Here is a 23,368-nt window from a genome sequence, read left to right as displayed (position 1 = left end):
GATGTATATATTGCGCGAGTGGCGTAAATGGTGCGGCACTAGTTACACGCCGAAGTCAGGCTACATACACACAGACACACAGACAGACACACACACACACAGACCCACACAGCCACGTATAGGGAGCTGCACACAGCTCCAAAAAGCGTTATGCCCTGTATACATAACATGTATATAACAACACAATGTGACATAGCTGTTTACACAATGCTGTACAACTTCCAACTGTACACTGTATAAGTTCCCCATTTTCAACTGTTCTTATTATATTTTGACACTTGCTTTGGCAATGTAAACATATGTTTTCTCATGCCAATAAAGCTCCTTTGAATTGAATTGTAAAGTAAGAGTCAACAAAGGGTCGGGACACTGTTATATTCTTGTCTTTTGGTTGACTGACTCTTCTGTACTGTGACATTGCTGTTTGCTTGCTGTGATGCACGCACATGTGCACGCACGCAAACACACACACACACACACACACACACACACACACACACACACACACACGCACACACACACAGCAGAGCAGGTAGGCTGTTCAGTTGTTTCCATGACAGGCGTACAGGGAACCATCTAGAATGCTGCTGATTAAATCACTGAAGACCTGAGGGAGGCCAGAATGCTACATCCAGTGGGATAGGTAGACGGTGCTCTTATTAATATCGTTGCTGTCAGGTGGAAAAACCTTGCATGTCCAGAACCTTTCCTTTCTTATTATCACAAAATAGTAATAAAGCAGCGAAGATGATACAACTGACACACAAGGTCACAACGCTCCATGATGCAATGCGTTCGTGAGCTTGTACATCGGCTATTTCATAATTTTGTGCGACACTGTGTTGTATGATGGGCTTTACAAAAAAACATATATGGAGATAAATAATATGGACAAGGTTTCTGCCCAACAGCCCTTGACCTTTAACAGTCATTGTTGTTAAGCACTTTACCCCTGGCATCCCTATTTGGGCATGTCATTAGACAAAAGATACTTTAAAAAAATAAGTAAATAGTAGATCTACAAGCTCACAATGCATAACCTATGTTTTTCCCTCTATTTTATTTAACAGGGCTTAAGTGGTGAATACTGTTTTTGTTCGTTGTGTGTTTGTTAGGTTAGGCATCTAGCTTTTAGGAGTCACGCAATGAACTCAAGCCAATGCAGAATGCAATTTCCACAAAAGCAAAACTTGTACATGTGTCTGTGTGTGTCTTTGCCAAACTCTCTCTCTCTCTCTCTCTCTCTCTCTCTCTCTCTCTCTCACACACCCCCACCCACCCACACACCCACACCCCCCCACACACACACCCACACACACACACACACACACACACACACACACACACTGTTAGAAATCTGATCTATGGGGTTATCCTCGTAGGTCAGCCAGCCAACATCATGGGTTCCTTTCAAGCCCAGCACATGCCCTGTGTCACATGTCCCCCTGTCCCTGTCCTATTTCTGTCCACAGTAGTAAGGTCCAATTCACAACAAATGGCTTTAATGTAATCTGCAAGAACTCTGATTTACAGCCAACAGCTTTACATTCTAGACACATAACGTAGATTTGTCTTAAAAATGGAAACTGTAGAGGGAGAATTGCTTTCCTTCATCATGAACAATGCCTACACATCACCAATGATGAGCCAAGATGCTACTGTACATGAACTGTGATTGGCATGGCAGTGTCAGCTGAGATGTGTCGTTCGCTGTGATTGGTCTACTCTTGTGGAGACTGTTTGGTGTAAGCGGTGGCATCAACTGAGCTGGGTACCATAATGTAGTTATACTCCTTTTATGACATGAAATATGTATTTAGAATATGTGAGTTCGCTGTCAATTGTATAGATGTATTATTCTTGTTTGATGTAATTTAACTTACTTACATTTATTTTTATAAACCTCTAAAAGTCTAAAAAATCAAACAAAACTAAATCTAAAATGGGAATCAGTATGGGTTCCAAAACTGATGGATGGATATGAGTTCTGCTCTGATCTGCTCAGTAATAAACAACTTAACTGTGCAGGTAATGTGTTGGCTAGAGCCTAATCTCTCAAGAAGCTGTTTTTAAATCTGTGAAACAGATTACTTACTTTCCTGTGTGTGAGTGCACTACCTTTACACGACTTTTTGCCCATTGGCTGTCTCGGTGTCACATGGTCAGTGACGTCATTACGTGCGCATCCCACGTCTTAGACGCGTTCACGTTGCCTAGAGACGCATTCACGTCATTGTCCTGGAGTCCACGTTAAAATAATTTACCACGTCGCGAAAAAATATATATTTTAAAAAGTCCACAGACGCCACCATTGTTCATGGGTGAAGGCATGCTACTTTACCCTGCGTTAACACAAATGAAATCCGCGTAGAAAGTCTTAAAACAGACGATAGAACTAACAGTGTGTGTTTTGAATCCATTTTGTGCGACCGTACATGGTCACAGAATTCAATGGGTGCCTGAGTTTTAGCGTAGCACCGGGCCGCTCTCTGACCATAGTGGCACAGCGTGTCAGGTGATACACCAAAAAGGGTTCCCCCACAGAACGTGTTCCCCCACAGGCGCAGAATAGTGACGTCTTTACACTGCAGCTGCTACGTTTAGCTACATGCTAAAGCTACTGCCGTTTCTGGCTGCTCTTCTGAGGCAGAGTGAGGCTGGCAGAGGGTCATAAACTCATTAAGTCATAAAAAGACGTCTGATTTTCAAAGCGGAGAAACTAATTATCTGTGATTTACAACAGCCGTTTTCCCGAGCGCTCCACGTTCTCATAGTATTACGTCTCTCCCACAGAGTGGTCTCTCCATGGTGAGAAAAGTATACTCAAATGTTTTACTTAAGTAAAAGTATCTATACTGCAAGTAAAAGTCCGGAATTCAAAATGTACTTGAGTAAAAGTATAGGCTACACTTAGGACTAAAAGTAAAAGTACTATTATGCACAATTATTCTGTATCACATGTTACCAAATAATATCCTTTGAAAATAGCCATGGCTGAAGTGGTTATGTAGGCTATACTTTTCAAAGTAACTAGTAAAGTTTTCAAATAATTGTAGTGGAATAAGTACAATATTTGCCTCTGAGATGTAGTGGAGTAGAAGTAAAAGTAATGAAAATTGGAAATACTCCAGTAAAGTAAAAGTACCTTAAATTGTACTTTTAAGTACAGTACTTGAGAAAATTACCTTTTTATTACCCCAAGAAAAGAAAAAAAAAATACCATTATTGCACCAAAGTAATCAACAAGCTAAAACTATACTATCAAAAATGTCCACACATTAGCCTAATTGTAAAATAATATAAGATAGAGGCAAACATTTTATAAATAGCCGATCTAAAAGCTCACAATGCAAAAAATAAATAAAATGGGGACCCAAATTATACCAAGGCTATTTGAAAATAGCCGATCTACAAGCTCACAACGCATTGCGGTGCGACGCGTTGTGAGCTTGTAGATCTGCTATTTTCAAACATTTTGTACTTTTACTTTTGGTACTTTAAGTACATTTGGATACCAATACTTTTGTACTTTTACTCAAGTACATTTGTAATTCTGGACTTTTACTTGTAACAGAGTGATTCTACATTGCAGAATTGATACTTTTACTTAATTATAAAAATGTAGGTACTTTTTCCACCACTGTGTAAACGTTTGTGTTCTCATGCCAATAAAGCTTCTTTGAATTGAAGATTGAATTGAAGATTGCTCCCCATGTGGCGGAGTACACAATAATGGTAAATAAAGTAGCTTACTCTAAAATAATCCATCCATCCATCCATCCATCTTCAACCGCTTATCCAGCATCGGGTCACTGGGGTAACAGTTCCAACTGAGATTTCTAGAGTTCCTTAATAATAATAATTAAAATAAACAATACTAATGATTATAATTGCGACCGTCAGGTCGCAGTTACTATGCAAACCTCCACCGCCTGTCTGTCCATCAGTCTGTCTGTCACGTCACATCACACTTTTTTGCCCCTATCCATGTGAAATTTTCCACACACAATCCTTGTCTGCCAATCCACAACCTCCACCCTTCCAGGGACCCCCGTAGCTCCAGGGACCCCCGCCAAATTTTTTAAAACACATTTTTGAATACTGCTCCTGCAGTTTTTGCCCTAAAATCACACAAATCGCTACACAGTATGTCTACACTTATCTCATCGACATGGATCTGTCCCATATAGCACCACCATCAGGTCGATTTTTTAACACATTTTTGGACCTAAACTTTTTTTTTTCTAAATTTTTTTTTTCAAACTTTTTTTTTTTTCAAAAACATTTTTATTCAAACTTTTTTTAACACTAAAACGAGCACACAGATTTTATATTGACTGTGTCAATTCTTGTTCCCTTTTCTTTTTGATGATGGGTCCCCAGATTGGCTGGAGCCAAGCTATTGGTCTGTCTCTCCTCCCTACACAGTGCTCTGCTCTGTCCATCCACAGCCATGCAAACCAGCCTTCAAATCACCCTTTTACAATCGACCCCAACATGCTCAACTCAACATGGTTACTTATGACAACAAAAATCGTAATCTGATATTGAAGATATACACCATTAATAGGAACTAAGTAAATCGGTAACCGTGCAAGTTGGCAATACATTACCCACACAGTAATACAACCGTTTGTCAGAGCACTCGCTGTACCCGACCCAGACCCGGTTGTTAGAGTACCCAGTGCTGTACCTGTTACCACAGTGCTAGGGCACCAGCCTACTTGGAAACGAAGCAAGTCAGTAACTATGCAAGAGGGAATCCATACCCCACCTGTTTACCCATTGAACTTGTTGTAGCATACTTGTCAAATTACCAGTTGTATTGTACCATTTACGTTTGTACCAGAGTACCCAATGCGGTACCCACTGCCATATATATGGAGATACAGGGATCACTGATGTTGCTGACATCGTGTTGATGATGTACATGGTCATAAATGACCTGCAGACAGACAATCAATGTCGTGCATTGCTCTGTACAAGAAATACAAGAAACAAACAAGAGTTCTGCTGTGCATGCTGCTGCTAAGAGTGGTGCAGCGGCAATGTGCCACAAAGCTCGCCAATACGTGAAGCTACTGGCGTGTTGGGCAATCAATGGGCACTCTTTAAAGATTACGTTTGGAGATAGGAGAGTGTAGAGATACAGGGAACAGGAAGCCTGAGGTCAAAGAGACGGAAGATGTGCAAGACAGGACTGATGACTGATTGGTGGTACTTGGTTTCCTTGTAACTCACAACACAAGGAGCATAACTGGCTGAAGGAGGAGGAACCCCCCCCCCCCCCCCGCTCATTACACGTACACGCATGCACCTGTGTTTCTGTGTACACTATTAACATGTGCAATGTTCTGTAACATAACCTGTGCAATATTATTGCTATATTTCTAAGTGTGTGCAGCATGACTTCACAGCAGTATCATCACAGCATATCGACGTTGTTGGGTGGAAACCTTGTATGTTCAAAACCGTTTGTTTTGTAATTTATCATTTTTAAAATGATTTAAACTAGTGAAAACAGCCGTTCTACAAGCCGATGACGCTTTGTGCGTGTAGATCAGCTGTTTTCACTACCTTTGTGCGATGGCCATATGATGAAGCAGTGCTTTACAAATTTGAAACTTGGAGATACGAGGTTTCTGCCCGACAGTGACGATATGTCTGCGTTGTGTGTGTGATTGTGTAATTGTGCTGTATAGTTGTGCTACTGCTCTGTGGTTGTGTTTTTTTGTGCTGTGTACAGTGTTGTTGCATAGCGCTACACAATAATAATAAAAACAATCACAAATAACCAAACGTCGTGTTTTGTTTCAAAATTATGTAATGGCGAAACGTATTTCAAACACCTTCTTTGGACAGATGTTGTACCTTGACCTCACTCACCACCTCTGCGTGGTCATTACATAACTTGAAAGTGTTAATAACCAGAAGAATGTACATTTACAACCCATCTCCTCATCCATCAGGCTCACAGAGGGACAATAAAATCAGAGGCCAATACATATCATTTGACCAAACATATGACACTGATGAGCACAGAGACTCTGTGCAGCCCTAGTGTTTGTGTAGTTGTGTTGTCGTAGTGTTTGTGCTGTGTTAGGTGTTTGTACAGGTGCGTTTCTGTAATGCTGTCTTTGTGCCATGTTTGTGTAGTTGTGTTGTTGCAATGGTGTTTTGTGCCGTGTAGTATTGTGTTTGTGCAGTTGTTGTTGTTGTTGTAATGTTATTTGTGTGCTGTTTTGTTGAGCATTTGTGTTGTTGTAATGTACTGTGTTTGTGCAGTGTAGGGCTTGCCAGTCGCCACATGTCTGTATACAGTATACACTTTTATGTACAAGTGTTGTTGTTGCACAGTAGCAGGGGTAGCAAACCCCTGCTACAAGTGAAAGCCTGTTTTGTTTCAGTGCCTCTGGCCTGTAGACACACATTGAACCAGCACGCACGCACACACACAATCTGCCAAACTAAACCATGCCATGCCATGCCAAGCAAGAGAGAACATCTGAGGAGTTGTCCATTCAGATGTAGTGGACTGTGAAGTGCAAATAACAGAACCATCAGAGTGCTGTGCTGCTGCTGCTGCTGGTTAAAGGGAAACACTGCTCATTTGACCCATTTAGGCCTGAGTTTTCAAAAAAAAACGTCAAATATTCTTCAAAAATTACAAAAACAAATATGTTGCTACAAACTGTACATGTACTGTACTACACAAAGATGTGTTCCTGATATTCTGCACAGATTGCCGTCTCGATCATGACGTGTTACTTGACGATTAATTGTCAAATAATTGCGCTCAATGATTCAATTATTACTTTCAAAATATTTTAAAAATAGCAGAAATAGACAACCCACAATCTCACAATGCGTCGCACAGGCTTTACTGTATACTAGTCTGCTAGTATTTCCCTCTCACACCGAATCTACAACGAAAATAGATGATCTAGATCGGCTATTTTTGGCTAATGTTCTCTCAGAATAAGGATGCTAGGATTCAAGTGGATTAATGGGAGTTTAATCCAGCTCTTGCGTGATCTGTGATTCTGTGGCCTGGCTGAGGGATATAGAAATAATAGAACTGCTGTCTGGAACATGAACCTTTAATGACAGAGTTGTTTATATAGGCCTACTTAATACAGTGGCCTTGTGGCTTTTTAGGAATTCAAATTAAAACCAAGCAATACCACCAAAATATGTAAAGAACAACAGACTGTAGTGTAAACCTTTCTTGGACAATCAATTCCACTCAAAGCAACAATACCACTATAAGTACAATACTAGTACCACTATACTATGTTTTACTACTACTACTACTACTACTACTACTACTACTACTACATTACTTCTCCCACAACTAGTTAACTACTACTAATTATGCATTACTACTACTATAGTGCTGCTGCTACATACATAATAAATAAGTAATGCCCTACTACTGTACAGTGATATTATCTCCTGGAGAATCAGTTCCACTGACAGCTGGACAGAATCACATCCAGTAGAGTGGTTTGACTTTTTCAGTCAGTGACCAACTACATGTTTTTCCTTTTTGAAACAACGTATATTGACATAGCAGCTACTGCTATTTTTTTTACTGTAGAGTTAAAACAACACAGGTAGTGTGCTTCTGTTTTGCAGTTTTAAAACTGGTTCATTTACCACCACCATGTTGTCCCTGTGGTGGGTATGGATTTATTCCTGTTGTTTACATAACAGACTAGGGTATTAGGCACAGTGTGTGTGTGTGTGTGTGTGTGTGTGTGTGTGTGTGTGTGTGTGTGTGTGCGCGTGTGTGTGTGTGTGTGTGTGTGTGTGTGTGTGTGTGTGTGTGTGTGTGTGTGTGTGTGTGTGTGTGTTTTAATAAAGTAACTATCTTTATTTGTGTATCTTTCATGAGCAGCAGTCTAAGGTTCAAGTGAGCCGTGCCAGGTTAGGGTTAATGTGCCAACTCAGCAGACGACCATCAGTGGCCAAGGGCTCTGATGACTCTGGTCTGGACTCAGAGCTGCCATTATCCCCAACACGAAACATTAATGCATGTCACATACGCTATCATTTAAAAACCAAACATTTACGTAAATAAATATATTGACAAACATTTCTGACAAATATGGGAGAACCTTATATATTATTAATCCAAATTGCAGCTCAAGCGTGCGCACACATGCATGCATGCACACGCGCGCACGTGTACACACACACACACACACACACACACACACACACACACACACACGAAATGGTTTATATTCCAGTCGAATCCAGTGATCTGTGTCGACACTGTAATTATTTTATTCGCAGCTGTACTGCTGCATTGTAATTTAACGTTGACTTCAAACAGCCGCTGAACCATAAATAGTCTAGTAACATATTAAAATCCTCGGTGACCGACTGAACCGTTGCACGGATCGGAGGGTAAAACGGTCAAAGCCAAAGGCGTATTTACAAAACATTAGATAATCCATCTGACCCCCTTTTTCACGGTCCCGTTACATACATGAAACAACACAGACTGACGCGCGACAACAACAAAACAACCGTCTTCTTACCTCTCCGGTCCTACACAGTTTCTCCCGTTAACACCATTTATTCCAGCGAGTCGCACAGACACAACACAGCGGCGGCGCACAAGACACAGAAAAGTATTTCATTCTCCGTCAGAGGAGAGGACTGGAGACCGGTAACGGAGGAGGAGAGAAAGGAGGGGACACTAAAGGGAGAGTGGGAGGAGTAAACAGCGGAGGAGGAGAGGAGATAGGAGCTAGGAGTCGGTCGGTGTGAGGACGAGAGCTGTGACAGACAGCGCGTGCAGCACCGTTGTTGAAAGAGGAGCAGTCTGTGACTCGGTGTGGTCGTGGTGTGATGTGATCTAGCTCCTTTCGGAACCTCTCCCTCCCGCTATGTAGCTCCGAGATGAGGTTCCTCAATCTTGTCATCCACAATCGGTCCGTTGGGGTGAATTTCCGCCGTTCCAAAACACTTCTTACCTTTTGTGAACATCCTATACAAAAAGTAAATGTCCTATACCCGTCTCTCATCTGTTAACTTCTCGAGCGTGGAAGAAAATCGAAGCAGCGTGTTGAAATAAAGAGTTTAAATCGTTCCTTTTGTATGCCGGTCCCATGTTTTTTAGACATTCCGGAAGTTGCGACCTCCCCTGGTCACGTGGTATAGACACAACGAATAATAGTGGGGGAAATAATGCACCGGCTGACAAAATGAGCAATTTAAACTATTTATTTTAACACGCTGCTTCAAATTTCTTCCACGCTTTAGAAGTAAACAGATGAGAGACCTGTATAGGACCTTTACTTTTAGTAGGCCTAAAGGATGTTCACAAAAGGTAAGAATTGTTCGGGAACGGCGGAGCAATTGACCGATTGTGGATGTCAAGAGTGAGGAACCTCATCTCGGAGCTGCATAGCGAAGGGAGAGGGTCCGAAATAGTGATCAAAATAATGTCCTCCATTTGTTACCGGGCAGGGGAGCTACACCGAAATTGGGGACCTAAGAGACCTAACGAATTGTGTGACACTCCAGACGGGTAGTGGGTGTGTGGGGGTGTTGTTGGGGGTCGTTTTCTCATTTTATGATCACCATAAGCACTCATGTAGTAGATCGTGTGATCTGACCTTGTGTAAATGTTACGGTAACCGCGGGGGTGATTTTGCTCATGCTCCATCTTCTCACCCTTCTGCCAGGGGTGACCTCTAGTGGTGAGAGTGGGGTTTCGTCATTCAAATCACAACTCGGACGTATTAGTCTACCCTAGCATGATGGAAGCATGGATTCATTCAAACCAACGGGATTATTAACCCGTCTTAATCTGTTTCGAAATGATGAGGGAAAAGACTGATATGATAGACTTTATAAATGCAACTGGTCGACGATAATACTGTGGATTAAATCCAGATATGCGAAGAGACAGACATCACGATCATGGCAGAATGTTACCGTGTTCGGAAGTATTTAAAAAAAACTAATTATTTAGAGTCGAGACAGAGAGAGGTCAGACGCTAATAAATACAAAAGTAATTTCTCAGATTAATTGCATACATTCCCTAAGGGATCTCATCCCACGTGCTGCCGCAGCCTGCCTATCGTTTAACACGTGCCTCTGTCGTAGCGTAGGCCTATTTAATTTGACAGCCAAGACAACCAAGACTACCTGGCTGCAGACACTAGGGTCCTGTTCATGTCCACGGGAGACAGGAACATCAACAAGTGGCAGGAAGTGACCTCACACCTCTTTCTTGCTCTACCCCATGGAGGTTCTGTTTAGGGTTAGGGGGTAGAGTTGGGTTGTCTAAAAGATAAAAGATAACATGTACACATAGCGACAATGCGGCTCAAAGGGACTGTAGTGCCTTGGACTGCAAGGCAGAGACGTCACGTGACCTCCACAAGCGGCATGAAGTCACTTGACACTGTGAGGTCACTTCCTGCCACTTGTTGATGTTCCTGTCTCCCGTGGACATCAACAGGACCCTAGTGTCTGCAGCCAGGTGCTGCTCAAGACAACGGCTTATCTCTTGACAGTTCAATTCCCTTCATCTGTCGGCCATACTTTAAAAATAATACACAAAGCCACACTGTCTTCTCCTGTTGATTTAATTTTTGCAAAAGAATACGAGTAAACACAATAGGCCTATAATTTAGTGGACCCAGGATATACACATAAAAGCGTAATAAAACATTTGTTTCCAATTAGGGGGAGGTTCCGAAAGGAGCTAGTTTCCAATGTGGTGCTGTCATGTGGTTGATGTTCATCATATAGCGTCTCTCTGTCAAGTATGGGTAACTCGAGGCAGTACACATGACTCCTCTCTGTGGCTAACTCACCACATTGCATCATGAAACTGTCCTAGTGTTGGCACAGGGCAGGGTTGAGTGACACACTGCAGCTATTAGCTCATTGATTGCGACCGTCAGGTCGCACTTACTATCAAAACCTCCACCAGCTGTCCGTCCGTCCGTCTGTCACACATCACACTTTTGCCCTGCTCATATCTCCGCAACCGTCCATGCCAAATTTATGCACACAGCTCCTAAAATGTTTGCCCTAAAATCACGCAAATCGGTACACAGTTGGTCTACACTCATGTCATCAACATGGATCTGTCCCATTTAGCGCCACCTTCAGGCCGATATTTTGAAACACGTTTTTGGACACTGCTCCTACACATTTAGCCCTAAAATCACTCAAAGCGCTACACAGTATGTCTACACTCATGTCATTAACATGCATCTGTCCCATATAGCGCCACCATAAGGCCGATTTTTTCAAACACATTTTTGGACACTTCTCCTACACATTTTGCCCTAAAATCGCGCAAATCGCTATTTGCCACACACATGCCCCTACACTCAGGAACCAATGCCACTTACAGCCCTCTTTGTGTATACATGTGACCTGACGGTCGCTTATCTCCCGATTAGGGAGTCTTAAGGTGGTTGCACACTGCTGCGTTTTTCGGGCCGAATATCGGAGTGAATTTCGGAGCACGCAAATAAAAAATCAACCTCACGTTATGTCAGTCACGTTTGCACACTGCCGCCCGTTTCGCGCACCACTCGGTCCCTTGCTCTCTCTATCTCGCTCTCTCTCCTTGCCCTGAAAAACGCAGCAGTGTGCAACCAGCTTTACTGGTAAATACTGCCTATAGGCTACCTGGCCTGATTTGACAGACGCATTATACTTTTTTAATGGCAGCATTTGCCAAACAGCACTGTCCTACAGAGACAGAGCACCAGCTGTGGTGAAATTGATAAAAATGACTTCTTGTTGGTACAAAAGTGGATAAATAATATAGCTTATAACTAAGATATGATGGCAGTGTCTCAGGAGGAGGTAGAGCAACCACCTTTTAATCCTAAGGTTCTTACCCAGTTCAATTCCTTTCCCCTGGTGTGTGTTGAAGTCAGGGGCGGTCCGTGGGGGGGTCAGGGCAAGCAGGGCCATTGCCCAGGGCGGCACTTTGGGGGGGGCGTCATGATGATGGGGGGGGGGGGGGGGGGGGGGGCGTCAAAAAAATGCTGCTGGCCTGCTACTAGGCTGCAAGTTCTGCCCTGCAAACATAAGATCAACTCTCACGTTCTGTTCAAGCACAAACTAGTGACCTGTTATGCCATTCTCATATAGCCTATATGATCTAGCCTGTTATACAGTAGATATATTCTCAGATCATTATAGCCAACCCTTGTTTTCCATACTTTAGCTAACTAGCCAAAGTTCTGATTGCATGCAGAATAATTTTTGCATGTAGGCTAATCATGTTCATACTTCACCCATTCATAATAGTCCTACACTGCTTCTTTTTTCTCCTGTTCTACTTCCTATGTATATATGCTTGACTCCTCTTGCGCATTTGCTTGAGCACTGCTGCTATTGATTAGTAATTATATATTCTGCACACCTGCACATATTTAAGCTGCTACTAAAAATATAAGGTAGTGTTTTATTGTGTTTTATTATACTGTTTTATATTGGCTCTAGTCAGAGTTCTGTTGTCTCTTTCACTTGCTGGTGGCTGGACTTTGTTTCCAGAGCTACTATTTGTGTTGTTGTAAAACCTAACCTAACCCGCATGTGACTGCACGCCGTGGAGCGTAGGAGGTGACCGCGATTAGGCCAAAATAACCGCTAAAAAACATCCCAAAACGCGCGCGGGGGGGGGGGGGTTGCACGTCAGTGCTGGTTCGCCCAGGGCGCCATATAGCCTGGGACCACCACTGGTTGAAGTGTCTGGAATACTTTATACACCCTGAATGCTTCCAATGAGTAGTTTGGTACTTAGCATGATGGTTTCCTCTGCCACCAGTGCCCCACATCTGTGTGTGCAATGTAAATGGCATAATGGCATTATCCCATTTACAAGCGTTTTACAATGAGCATTACTAATGCTCATTGTGAAGTGCTTTGGAGAAAGGTGACATAGTGATGATTTACTAGCTGTAACCTTTAAAATAGTGATGATTAGCTGTAACCTTTTAAATACACAAACAGTTACAGTTTGTCTTGTAGGTCAGAAGAACATGTTTTCAAAGTAGGAGCGATGGAGGGGGGGGGGGGTCGTTATGGAGAATAAAATAAATATATCCACAAGTTTCCGCGGGAGTTTACTGGAGACTATCAGGACCAAACTTCCGGGTTTAACAGCAGACATACAAGCTCACGTCGCGTCGCAGATGCAACCCGTTGTGAGCTTGTAAATCGGCGGCGGAACCTCGGTGCAGACGTTTGCGCAATGCACTATGGGCCGTAGGAAACTCGTGGATACGATTATTGTGCAGTTTTAAACCCTTTCAGCCACGTCCCTTAATTTTGGAAATGTCATTGTCAAATATTTCCAGGACTTTTCAAAACATCTCAAAACAGTGAAAGCTCACAACGCTAGGGATTGTGAGCAGCCAGAGTCCATGGTTGTTTCAGGGTGCTTGGCATCATGGAAGGGTTTGGGAACTCCTGGCTCAGAATGCACTACAAGCAACACCACATTCTACTCCTGAAATAAACAGACTGGCTGCTGAACTGGAGTGATTGTCTCATAAAAAGATTTATTTTTTGCCTAAATGTACAAAGGCAAATTACAGTATTGTATAAAAACAGAAATGTGACAAAGTACACTTTACATCAGAGACATTCCCTGTGGAAGGGGGGGGGGTAGAGAGGAGAAGGGTGTGGACAAAAGAAAACATTACGACAAAAATAAAACAAAGAAAATGTTGTAAACATCTTTCTTTCAAGTACCACTGACTGATACTGAGCCACACACAAACGCAAGTGTGTTGCGTGTATATGTTGTGTGTATGTGTGTTCGCAGCTATGGTGGGCATCAAACATTAGTAAAACAAGAAAAAGAAAGTCCTCCAACAAAAACAAAATGAATTCATTTTTTGTTTATGATTTGAACTAGACCTGCCAATCTTTCACCACAGTGGCTCAAGTAGGGGACAGGGAGGGAACAGCCAAAACTCATTCTACAATTAGTATTCTTGTTTTTAGACGAGGTTGGCGTTCGCTGTGCTCCTTGTGGCTTCATCTGAGCTGAATGTGTTTCATCAGTAACATGGACCGAACATCAACTTCCAATACATAAAATTACATGTGAACAGGATATGACATCACAACTGTTAAAATTCAACCCTAATGATCTTTTAAAGCGAATACCTTTTTGAACGCGCTCTGCAAATTGGTGTGATTCAAAACTCAGGACATTCTGGGGAGAGAAGCATTGACGACTTCAGTTGAAGAGGTCTTTGTGGTTGGGAAGGGTGGAGGGAAGTGTGTGTGTGTGTGTGTGTGTTGGGAGGGGCGGTTACCTTCGCCTCTTCATCACCCAGTGACTGTCTCTCTCATAAGAGTCTCTCAGTCTTTTAACAAGTAACAATTTTATAAACACATGTACATGCTAGTCCTTCAGCCAACCAAACCAAACAGGTGACGCTCAATTGAAATCGCTGTATCTATGACGACAGGGCATAATGAGGGTGAAAGAGAATCGATGATGGATTCTGACTGAGACTCGGGTTGGCGAATAAAAGAGGATGGAGCGAGGAAGGGGGATAGAGGGAAGAGTTTAAAACTGAAAAAGAATTCACAAGACGTGAGTTATAAAGCCGTTACCACCAGCTACAGGTTTAATAGCATATAAACAACCGTAGAAAATAAACAAGGCTAACAGACAAAAAAAGAAAAAGAAAGAAAAGACAAAAAAAAGAAGAAATGAGTAAGAATTTCTTTTTTTCAATAGCATCCAACAACCTGTTACTTTATTTTAAAATAATTCCTCTGTACAGAATATACAGAAAGCACATGGAGAGGAGCGAGTGCGCTGTTACAGAGCCAGTATATGTTCTCCAGATCTACAGTCCTCTGCACAGTGGAGATGGAGGGAAGGCTAATATTCTTCGACTCCACAATTCAGGAAGTACATCCACCTCACCAACTAGGAAATAGTTCATCCCCAAACAGGAACCACAGCCTCCTGCTGGGGTGTGTGGTGTGGGATGGGGGGGGGGTGGTAGTGTCCAGCTACTCTGTCCACAGTGCCACAACAAGCCAACGTCTCAGAGCATCAGCACCAGGCTGTTATAGGCTCCAGGCCCTTCCTCTCCTCTCCTGGACCAAAACGCAACACGCAGCAATGTTCTAGAGGAAGGCTGCACAGAGCCACAGCAACCAAGGCTGATTGGCTCATCCTCCCGCGTCCTCCAAGAGCCCTGCCTCCCGCTGAACCATGTCGAGTACTCCAGATAAACTCCTTCTCTTCCAGCAGAGAGCAGGAGGTTGGTGCCGGGTGGAGCCCATCGGCTGTCCACTGACCTTTGAATTGTGAGTTGACACAGACATGAGGTCAGGGATCAGCGTGGGGGGGAAGGGGGTCATTGTGGGTTCAGAGTGTTAAGTGGGATACTGTTGAGGGCATCGACAACCGGCCCCGGACACAAAAACAAACAAACGTGAAAAAACAATAGCGAACGACATGGCAACAAAATGTCTTATATTATGGAAAAAAGGAAATCCATCTTTCTAGAGGCGAACAGGAAGTGCTGTGTGTTAGAAACGACAACAGAATCACAAAGTGCCCAGGGGCGGGCCCAAGCAGGCAGAACTGTCAGTTATTGGCCAAGTCTGAGTGATGGACAGCAGCAGTTTTGCATAGAGAGCCATAGAGTGACCTCACCACTCTTCTTCTTATTCTTCTCTGGCTCAAAATAAACATTACTCCAAATACGAGACCGTCCGTCGACAGATTCCTCCAGAACGTGTCAGAACCATTTATAACTTTAGATGCAGAACTTAAGTGAATGTAGTGATTCCCAAACATAATCCAGTTTATGTCAAAAAACCCACACTCCCACCCCACCCCCTCCCGTCCCCTCACAGGTCTTAGCGGGTTGTCGGAGCGAGTCCGGATCCACCAGAACAGTCTCGAACCGAACACTGCCTTCCCTCCCGTGGGAAGATCTCAGTGCTGTACCCAGGACTGGGTGACTGACTGACTGACTGACTTGCTGACTGACTGGGCGCTACTGGAGTAAAAAGGGGAGGAGTCTGTACATCCATTAGCTCCGCCCATCTCAGAACCCGTGGGGAGGGGGGAAGCAAGCAGCCGGAAGGCCCAGGCAGTCAAATCAAACGCACATACACACCAGTGAACTGATGTCCCAATATAAACCAGTCAACATCACACGCTTCCTCATGTGATCCAGTCACATGACCCCAGGGGAGGGCAGAGTTCAGCCAATCAGGTGTTCCTATGGGATGGAACAGAAGATGACATTGGTTAAAACGACAGCCCTACCAAGTGCTCTATGTGTATAAATACTTTTATGTACTTTTGTGACTTACCAAGTGAAAGACTCTCTCTCTGCACTTTGTTGTCACATTAAGAAAATTAAAAATGTCCACTAGATGGCAATACACATGTTACATCAATAAAATACCAGTTGAAATTTGTGACAGATCCATTATTGTGTGTATTCTCACCTTTCTCACCTCCGTGCAGGGGGGTACATGGAGGGGGCGGAGCCTTGCTGACTGGCCACTATGGCTGACGAGGACAGACCTGTGGGATCACAGCCAGTTAGGATGGACTTGGACCAACGCTTCTGTCTGGGCATGACCAGTTTTACTACTTCAGCCACTTGATCCCTAACAACCCTATTCTGGGGCGAACAGTGTCTGCAAAAATAGCATGTCTACAAGCTCACAACGGTCAGCTTCTGGATCAACTATTTTCGGCAAAGAGATTTGGTGTCGAGAGAGAGTATAGTATAGAGCCCTGGGGGACACCAGGCAGTGAAGGATAGGGTTCAGCGGTTTGTCTGTCTAGCCAACAGAGGGATTGAATCACATATGAAATTAAAGTCACATTAACTCATTCTGAGCCCCAGACATTAACGGATTATAAAGTCCAGAGTGCCTCCTTCAGGCCCCGTTAACGGCCATACTCTTATTTTGAAGGCCAGAAGTCTATAGCGTAAACACTTCCGGTTTGACGTCATCGCGTCCTGCGCCGGAATCGATCATTGTTTACGTGGTGTCATGGCGGATCGCATCGATCCTTTTTAACATGTGCTTTATAAGCGAGCATCTGCCTCCATCTTCGCTTCTAAAGTGTAGTTTTGAGATAATGGACATTAAAGATGAGATCCCCCGTCCACCTCAATGTTATGGATGGGACTATTTTGTGCTCGTGGAGCCGTGATGATGCGAAATCAGCGACGGATTTCGGCTCCGGACCTCCGGCCATTCTTCTCGGTAATGTATCCGCCGTTACAGTAATATATTACTTTTCGCGAGATATCTCGGGAATGGCACTACAGATACTCGAGTACATTTCGCGAGATATCTCGGGAATGGCACTAAATCGGTTAAAGGAGTAGTTCATGCCATGGAGATGTGAGTTCAATAATATTTTTTTGTGGCAAATTTATTGTAATCACATTTTTGTCTTAGGAATGCAACAAAAACCAAAAAATATTATTGAACTCAAGTCTCTGTGGCATGAGTAATCACTAGGAAAAAGGTCATTTTGGGGGGTGAACTACTCATAAGATCCTTACACATGCGTTTATTTAAACTGCTGTTTGTGTATTTAGTACATCCACACAGAACAAGAATATTACGCTGCAATTTCTTTTTGACAAATTTTCACAGCAAATAAAGTATCAACATGTATGAATGAGGCATCACCATATTCAGTTTTGAAATATCTGCAAACGCATTTCCGTATCGTTTAGTGGACCAATTCCTTCCCATTATCAGTCAATACAATTTTATACAATATACTGTAGAATTGGATTTAATGGAACACAGTTTCTTCATGTATTTTCCGACCTGTGGCGTAGGAGAGGTCGTACTGCCCTGACAGCAAGGGATAGCCCAGGTGGTGATGGGAAGGCAGCATGCGCTGGGAGGGAGACGACCTCGGCCTCTCGGACTCTCTGTCTCTCTCCCTCTCACGGTCTCTGTCTCGGTCTCTGTCTCTTTCTGGCGCGCCCCCTGTGCTGCGGTCACGGGCATCGTGGGGGGGCTTGTCGGTGGGGACGGTGGGGGACTTGGTCTTGTATTGGCTGGCATGTTGGTGCAACAGCTCCAGGGCTTTGGGGGTGTCGGGACCAGGCTTGGAGCTCACCGTGGGGCTTGCACGACTCCCCTTCTCCCCCGACTCCTCCCCCGGAGGCAGCTTTCCTCCGTAGGGAGAGAAGGAGTAGCCGGACGACAGGTAGGACCCTGGTGAAGGAAAGGAGGAATGTTAGAAAGGATAGGAGAGGAGGATGTTAGAAAGGCAATGGATGTGGACAGTTAGAAAGTTGGTAAAGTGTTCATCATCATCAGCCATCATCATGGTAAAAATAATAACCTATTTTCTCAATTTCGTTGTTATGCCACTTAAGGGTACTATGGCTTTTGTGAGCACGCCAGACAGTTTTTAAATGGCTAGATCCAATATTTAGGTATCAATATTCATTTGATTCACTTGATCCTAAACAAGCCCATTCAACTCCAAAATGTATATCAGATATCTAAATATTGACACTCAGCCAAGCCAGATGCACCATGGGGGATTCGAACCCTTAGATTTAAATGGTCACAGTCAATGCACTGATCACACCGTAACTCAAAGTATTATACTACAAAATGACATCAATTCATTGCAATGACCAAGTTGTTAAATGTATAAAGCACCTTCTTTTCAAATTGACTTGGGTCATAGTAACACCATCAATGACATCCAGAGCTTTGGAGCAAACACTGTTGAACGAACTCGATGACAAATTCCAGGCACTGACCCTGATCTTGGAGATGGTTGACACCTATGAAGTAGGCTAGTTAGACTGTCAACCAGTTGTGCTAAATTAATTAAGCAATGTTCTGCTTTAGTCAGCTGGACCATGCTATTGAGTGAGTGAGAGAGATAGAGATACATAGATATAGATAGATGGGGGGGCAGGTATGGTTTGGATACAGTGGATGGATTCGTTTAAGGTCAACCTCCCAGTCACATGATGGGCAGAGTCTAGCAAGTGGGAGTATAACAGCAGACAGGGAAATCGAGCGCAAACTCTGCCCCGCCAATATGCCATGCCCGTCTGGGGGCTCTTAGACAAGTGCATCCTGTGTCTTACCAGGGTAGTTCTGCATCATGACAGATGGCATGCCTCTGTATCCAGGGTGACTGGGTTCATAGCCCTGGCTATAGGCATAGGCTCCGTGCATGTAGGGCAAGTAGCCCTGGTGTTGGGGCAGAGGGGACGAGAACTGCATGTGTGGGGGTCTCGCCTCCTTCCCACCCCCCCGCTGCTCCTCAGAGGAGCTCGGCTGTGTCCTGGGCTCTGTCCCCTCTTTGCCCTCTTCTTTAAGCGGCATGTCCTTATTTGGTCGGGGCCTGTCATCTTTGCCCCCTTTCCTGTCCCTCTCCCTCTCCCTGTCCCTCTCTCTCTCCTCCTTCCAGCGGTCTTCGTCGTGGGGTTTCGGGGTGTCCGGGTATTTGTTGGGGTAAACGTACGGCCACAGCCTGGAGTCTGGCTCCTGAGGAAAAAATGTGCAAACATTCAAAACACTTTCTAAACATAAATTAATATGAATATTGTAAAATATAAATAAATATGAATATTGTATACTGCATATCTATACATTTATAATCAATCGGTTAAGTATCTACCCGTCTGTATAGTACCTTTGTATAATCAAACAGGACAGTATTTACACATTAATTATGTTTATAACCAACCAGGTGAGTATTTATCTTTCTGTATATAGATAGTATTAATAACCAACCATGTGAGTATTTACCTGTCTGTACCACATGGCCTGCTCCATGCTGGACGGCCGGTTTGACTCCATGCCTGGTTTGGGCTCCTCCTTCCCATGATGCCCCGATTCACTCAACTTCACCTTCTGCCCCTCGGCCTGCTGGGTAGGCGTCTTGGCCTCCTCTCCCTTGGGCATGATGACAGACTTGGGCTGCTCCGAGGCCAGCGGGGGCGGAGCGTCTTTAGCTTTACCCTGAGGGGGCGGGGCCTTACAGCCCAGGTCAGGCAGGCTGGGCGCCTTGGAGAGGGTAGGGGGAGCGGACGGCTTCTGTTTCCACTCCTCCGGCATCTTCCCGGGACATTCTCGCTCGCCTCGCTCCTTCCCTCCCATGGCCTCGGGTTTCTTGTCGGCCGACGGGTTCCTGCTCTGCTCGGCCATTCGCTGCCGCTCCTCGTACTGCTGGCGGTAGGCGGGGCTGGTGTTCATCAGGTGGGTGTGGTAGGCCTGGTCTGGGTGGTGGTAGGTGTATGGAGGAACGTAGGCGTACTGGTTGTAGTACAGAGGCTGCATGTACATGTTGGAGCGCTGCTGGATGACGGAGGGCTGCGTCTGCGGCCCCGCCGCCGGGCCTCCCACGCCGCCCTCCGGCTTCCGTTCCTCTATCACCTCCATCTTCACCTTCACCTCCTCCCCCACCTCCTCCTCTTCCTTCTTCACCTTCACCTGGGCTCCTTCGACGTGCGGGGGTCCGGAGCCAGGGCCAGGGCTCGGGTGGGCGGGGTGGGTGGGGTAACTCGGGGAGTAGTAGCTGTCGTAACCGGGGTAGTAGGGCGACTCCTTGTTGGCGGGCGGTTGGGATGAAGAGGAGGACGAAGAAGACGAGGTGGAGGGAGGGAAGAGGGCCTTCTTGGCCCCTCCCTCACGGTGGGCCCCACCTCCTCCCTGCGCCTCAGGCTCCACCTTCACGGCCTTCACGGCCCCCTCCGTCCGCCCCTCCCCTTCCTCGCCGGCATCGGAGATGTCGGAGTAGGCGGGGCTGTTCGTTTTGACAGAGGAGTTGTCGGCTCCGTTCTGATTGGCCAGGTGGTGGGGGGAGGGGTCCATCCTGCTGGCCCCGCCCCCTATGGATGGGCTGGGGGCGTTGTCGGAGAAGCTGTAGATCTTATCGGCCTCCGCCTTGATGCTGGCCAGGCGGCTCTGGTGGGGGTCCGACGTGCCATTGAGCATGGTGTCAGCCTTGGCAGCACCGGGGTCCGAGGGGCAGGGTTCGGAGTAGGGGCTCCTCCCTTCCTCTGGCTTCCCGCCCACTTTACCCCCGCTCTGTCCCTTGGGGCTGTCGCCCTCTCTCCCACCACCTCCACCCTCCTTCTTCTTCTTGTCCTTCTTCTTCTTGTCCTTGTTGAGGGCGGGGCTCAGGGAGTTGGGCTCTCCTACAGCGGGGGGAGGTGGGGGTTTGATCTGGGGACTCTTGGGGACGGACTGAACCACCGAGCCCCCCACGGCGGGGTTGGGGTTGGAGCCAGGGCTGGGGAACGCAGAGGGCTGGAGGGAGTAGAGCTGCTGGTTGGGCGCCGCCTGGCCCAGGGGCGGCCGTGCAGCCTTTGGGCCTTTCTGAGGCGGCTTATTGTCAGCCTTGGTGCCGGCAGACATCTTCTTCCCCTTCCTGTCGTCCGTGCCGTCGTTACTCGCCTCGTCCGTTAGACACGCCCCCTCCTCGCAGCCATCCATCAACTCCGACTCCGTCTCGCTTGTTTTCTTCCTCCCGCCCCCTTGCTTCCTGTCTGCCCCGCCCCCCACCATCTTCCCGGGGGACGGGCTGTGCACCTCGAAGCCCCTCCCCTTGGGCGTGGTAGAGCGCGCGGGGGAGAGAGAGGGCTTCTGGGCAACGCCGGCGCCGTTACAGCTGGTGGGCTCCGGGTGGAGGAGGGGGTCTTCTCCGTACTCGCTGTCTCCGTCGGCGTCCATCTTGACGTCGTCGTCGTTGTGCACCCGGGCCTGGTGGTACTTGAGGCCGTTGATGTGTTTGTATCTCTTGTTGCAGTTGGGGTGGGGGCAGTCGATCAGGACAGGAGAGGGGCAGCTCCGCTCCAGGCAGGGTGGCGGTGGGGCCAGGGGCTCCGTCTTCACGTTGGGGAGGGGGAGGACGGCATGGGGGAGCATCGTACCTCCTCCTGCACCACCTCCCCCTCCTCCACCCGTTGCTGCTCCGGCGCTGTTGGAGGAGGTGCGCATGCGCTTGCTGGCCTTGCTGTCCTCAGAGCCAGAGTTTGGCTCCATGTCAGCCCCAGGAGGTTTGTTCTTCCTCTTGTTGGCAGAGGACGAGGAGGAGTTGGATGAGGAGGGGCTGGCCTTCACCTCCTCCTGGGAGGGACCCACAGTGTTGTTGGGGGGAGTGCGTCGGTCAGAGGAGGTCTGGCTCCCTCTCCTGCCCTTGCTGCTGTTGGCAGCGGCGGAGGAGGCACGAGTCTTACTGCTCCCACTTCCTCCTCTGTTGTCTGACGACGTACTGTAAGATAACAGCCACAGTTAGATTTACTACTTTATAAGCCACAGTTAGATTTACTACTTTATAATGGAGCATCACAGTTTCCCGTCAGAATTCACCATTAATTCACAATCAATAACTAATGTGCGGTTTTAAAGCTATTTTGAAATATTTTGTTTTAGGCAATTCCGACAGTGCCAGAACTACAAAAAAGATGGCAGCGCATCTAGTGGCCAATTTGGTGGACTGTCAAATAACTATATTAATACCGTCCTACGTGAACTCAGGGTCTTCATTTCTGGAAGAGAGAGACCACCTCCACCCACTGCAGATAGATATAGCCAATTATATTATTAACATACTCTACCAAATAGATTGGTTAATATACCGTTTTATTAAAGTCCCAGACAGTAGATTTAATTAATTCTCATACATTAACCTTACTACATCAATCCTGTAGTTTGGCAATTGAAAACCAGTTCGGAAATGGAAGCAGGTCCGCTACATCTGTAATTATTTATTATATACTGTACATGGCTTCACACCTATAGCACTTTGAAAACAACATGCTTAAGACACAAAAACAACATGCTTAAAGGAGTCATCCAGACCAAAACACATATAGGGTTAAATCTGCCTTTTATCATACCCCTTCATACCTGCTTTAGTCGATTTTTTTCATAGCTGCCCCTGTTGCTAGATTTCGGCTGCCCCTGTTGCTAGATTTCGCATAACTAACATAGTGGATTGTCCTTAGGCTAGTGCGGTTATTTCTTTAGCTTCAAAGTTAGTATTTTTTTATTGGATTGTGTTTACACAACATCCTGAGACCAACCAAACCGCTGTTTTGACCTCACAGGCACCCTTACTTGTCAAACGGCTTCTGCTCTGCACCAGAGCAGGGAGAGGAGAGCCTAGAAAGGTAGGGGAGGGAGGGGTCTGTTTGACAAGTAAGGGTGCCTGTGAGGTCAAAACAGCGGTGTGGTTGGTCTCAGGATGTTGTGTAAACACAATCCAATAAAAAAATTCTGACTTTGAAGCTAAAGAAATAACCGCACTAGCCTAAGGACAATCCACTGTGTTAGTTATGAGAGAGCCCACGAAATCTAGCAACAGGG

General features: G+C 45.6%; 2 protein-coding genes across 2 annotated transcripts in view; both read right to left on the bottom strand.

The window, feature by feature from the left end:
• Positions 1–8,677, bottom strand: part of LOC308294793 (GRAM domain-containing protein 2A-like) — a 54,805-nt gene extending 46,128 nt beyond the window's left edge. The window contains exon 1 of the mRNA XM_080737654.1: positions 8,550–8,677. The gene's annotated coding sequence lies outside the window, so the exon portion shown is untranslated. The remainder of the gene's footprint in view (positions 1–8,549) is intronic.
• Positions 8,678–15,901: 7,224 nt separating this feature from the next.
• LOC308293877 (zinc finger protein 609-like) overlaps positions 15,902–23,368 on the bottom strand; it is a 45,005-nt gene continuing 37,538 nt past the window's right edge. Inside the window, exons 6-10 of the mRNA XM_080736525.1 lie at positions 19,805–22,271; positions 19,138–19,540; positions 17,846–18,241; positions 16,493–16,571; positions 15,902–16,260 (exon numbers count right to left, since the gene is read on the bottom strand). Coding sequence (XP_080592651.1) covers positions 16,498–16,571; positions 17,846–18,241; positions 19,138–19,540; positions 19,805–22,271 — 3,340 coding nt within the window. The 3' untranslated portion in view covers positions 15,902–16,260; positions 16,493–16,497. The remainder of the gene's footprint in view (positions 16,261–16,492; positions 16,572–17,845; positions 18,242–19,137; positions 19,541–19,804; positions 22,272–23,368) is intronic.

This window comes from Nannobrachium achirus (genome assembly GCF_963921795.1).
Source record: "Nannobrachium achirus genome assembly, chromosome: 11".
NCBI classification, from domain to species: Eukaryota; Metazoa; Chordata; class Actinopteri; order Myctophiformes; family Myctophidae; genus Nannobrachium; species Nannobrachium achirus.
Note: the sequence above shows the minus strand (reverse complement) of the source record. Positions and strands in the feature narration are given on the sequence as shown.